At 36.4% G+C, this 3,252-nt stretch overlaps 1 protein-coding gene across 1 annotated transcript in view; it reads left to right on the top strand.

Moving 5' to 3' along the window:
- The first annotated feature begins 600 nt into the window (after positions 1–600).
- Positions 601–3,252, top strand: part of LOC107698863 (lysophosphatidic acid receptor 6-like) — a 10,401-nt gene continuing 7,749 nt past the window's right edge. Inside the window, exons 1-2 of the mRNA XM_016499996.1 lie at positions 601–638; positions 919–1,123. Of these exons, the coding sequence (XP_016355482.1) occupies positions 1,105–1,123 (19 nt within the window). The 5' untranslated portion in view covers positions 601–638; positions 919–1,104. The remainder of the gene's footprint in view (positions 639–918; positions 1,124–3,252) is intronic.

The raw sequence follows: 3,252 nt of genomic DNA, 5'->3' as shown, positions 1-3,252 counted from the left end.
GGTCGTTTTTGGCTTTGGTCTAAACATAAAGAGCAGAAGGGCTTATTGAAAAATGCAAATTCATTCTGTGCCAACAGGTGGCGCTTTTCGCCAGTAATTTAGCCGTTTCTCCCGTAACCGCAGTAAACAAATAGCGCAGCACCTGACTTTGAAACTTGCAGCGCTCATATGTAATCAAATAAATAGCCTTTTGAAGTGCAAGCTATATCTCATTATACATTTAAATATACATTTTCATATTTAGTTTTTTTCGCTGCACCACCCGAGTCTTCTCCTCCCATTTCTACCAGCGTGTTTCCTTCCCGCGGTACTCCCTGCGCACTGGGCTGTAGGTTGCCAAGTTGAGGGGACAGATGGTTAAAGTTTGTTTGCGTCGAATGTGTGAGAAAGATGCGTTTCATACAAGATCTGGCAACTGGACAACCTTGGAATTTGTTGTCGTGATTATTCATATAATGAGCTTGGCCCATACAAATTACGGGAGTTTTACCGGAAGCGAATATAGCAAACATATAAAATACGCCTAGTGGGTTTTTTTTATTTTTTTTAATAAAAAGGTTAAAAATACGGGAAAATATTTAAACGGGATAGAATGGTAAAATACGGGAGAATCCCGGGAAAAACGGCAGGGTTGACAGGTATGCTTGTATGACGACTAGACAAGTGAACACAATAAAACCCACACTAAAGTGGTTTATTTGTTGGTCAAATGTTTGACGTTTTTAACTGTTAAGAGTTTTATAATTGTTTTACAGTTTACATTTAGCTAAAAGCCTGTCTAATAGATAAGGTTGAGGTTCTTAGCTTCATATAGTGTGAAAGCACGCCTTTATGTGTGAAAAGTTCACTACTTGGCTTTTTATTTGACTAAAGCCCACAAACACCGCGCGCGAGCAACTGTAGTTTCTCTTTTCTCAGATAAACCTAACCAGTTTCTGTCTGCAACGGAAACACAAGAAACCGAACCCACTCGACCAACAGATACAGCACGCGATGCTTCAGCAACATTTCTCACAACTCATCTCATGTGAAGACCTACAACTTGCCTTAAAGTGTGGATAGCGGCAGACGACAGCAAAAAATTATAATTTACTGGCCGTGGGAATGAACTCCAACACAACATGTGAGTATCCACGTGTCTGATTGTTATAACAGTTTAGGCCTACTAGGTAACCAGTTTCTGCAAAAATGCAGCGATATCCATGTGATCGTGACAAAGTCAAGACCATAAATCCAAGATCCGTATCTTTTGGACATATACCTTTTGTTTTATTTATTGAATATCTAGATATAACGTTGTATCAATTAAAATATTGTCACCGTACACTCTTAAAAATAAAAGTACTTCACGATGCCATAGAAGAACCTTTTTGTCTAAATGGTTCCATAAAGAACCTTAACATTCTATTTCACAAAAGGTTCTTTGGGGCGAAAAAAGGTTCTTCAGATTATAAAAAGGTAAGAAAGAGATGGTTCTTTAAAGAACCTTTGACTGAATAGTTCTTTGTGGAACCAAAAATGGTTCTTCTATGGCATCGCTTGAAGAACCTTTTGAAGCACCTTTATTTTTAAGAGTGTAACCGCTTGTCATAATTCTTGATTTAGGCTACTAAATTCATTCAAAGTGGTAAATTTATAAAAAATAAATTAGGCAGCAATTAAAATGTTCAAATTTCAGTGTTGTTACTATAGAATAGATGAAGAAAAGAAGACAATAACAAAAAGAAAAACCCCAGGGAGACCACATTTCCATTTGCCGCCTTCAACCTTGATATCAACAGAGAATTTCCAGTGACTGGCGTTTGATCTCAAGTCACCATACAGATTTAACCTACATTTGACTTCGTGTTTGGATGGAAAATCATTCATCTTGAATCTTATCTAGAAGATGTATGGCCTATTTATCTGTTTGACCCACAAGAATTTCTAAATAACATGTATCCTGACCATGTTTCTCAAATACTACAGAAATTCAGTATTTTAATAACGATACACGGATGTGGTTAGCTCCAGTCAACGTTATTTGCATGTAGATTTTCATATATTGTTTGTTTTAGATGACACATAGGATATAGGAGCCTCATCTCTACAACTCAGGGCTAGTACTCGGAGCTTAAAGACATGTTCACAACGATAACTGTTAGCTTCTACACCAAGGCACGATAAAGCTCGGTTTATTATAAGCACTGGCTGCTTATGTCATGATCTGCCACCCTTAAAATGCTAGTTTTTTTTTTTAAGTTAGGTTGATTCTGATTGGCTGTCAGTGTTTTTATCATTCAACAGCTGAAAAACTAAATCATCGTTAAAGTTATTCCAATGGTATAGTTGATTATTCAGGAGAGACAATGCAGGGAAGATGGAAACAATGTGTTTAGTTTCAGACTTCTGAAAATGGAACCTCTATTTAAAACCATTTTTTTTTTGTTAAAAAAGCAAGCAGCACATTTCATCAGGCAGGATGTGTTTTCACCATGAAGCTAGAAAAACCTCAAACCTTTCCCCTATATTGAGAAAATACTGTGTGGGTAGACCGTCCTGAGAGGTTGGTCAGGATAGTTACGACAAACCTGAGTAAACTAGAACCATGATGTCACTAATGTACATACTAGTGTATACTTTGTTCTTTTTATCACCTAAAAAAACTGGTTTCTGTCTAAATATTAAAGACAGACACTTGTGTTTCAGCTTTTAATGAAGTCAAACCCAAAGAAGTTTGATTATCATGAGAACAATCACCGTATGTTGAAATATAAAACCATCCCACAGTCATCTTTGTTCATGAAAGCCATTATAACGCTAACTGTAATGAGTACAGTGTGGGTCTATAATTAATTCATAAAGTCTGCTAGTCTGCTCTACAATCATAGATCTTAAAACCAGCTATATAACATACCATATTAGCTCATATTTAGACAGAATGTGCTGATTTTGGATAAATTTTTAGTGTGTGTTTGTATTAATGTAAATATGACCTGTAGGTCTCTGAGAGATTACATTGAATATTTATAGTTTTAGAAATTCATGTCAAACTTTTATTATAAATGTCACCAACCAGTTACAGCACCTTTGTACATTCTCACCTTTTACAAATGTATAGATACTGTTTGCACCAAGTGTAAATGGCAAGAAATAACATCCTTTTTACACTTTTACACAATAGAAGTACTTTACCATGTTGCAAATGAGTGTCCCACATGTTTTGTTTTAGTACAAGGCCTGCTAGTCTTCCTCTGGGGGGGGGGGGGGGGG

This window comes from Sinocyclocheilus anshuiensis, unplaced genomic scaffold, assembly GCF_001515605.1.
Source record: "Sinocyclocheilus anshuiensis isolate Anshui unplaced genomic scaffold, SAMN03320099.WGS_v1.1 scaffold2168, whole genome shotgun sequence".
NCBI lineage: Eukaryota > Metazoa > Chordata > Actinopteri > Cypriniformes > Cyprinidae > Sinocyclocheilus > Sinocyclocheilus anshuiensis.
The sequence above is the reverse complement of the archived record's forward strand: the minus strand, read 5'-3'. Positions and strand labels throughout refer to the sequence as shown.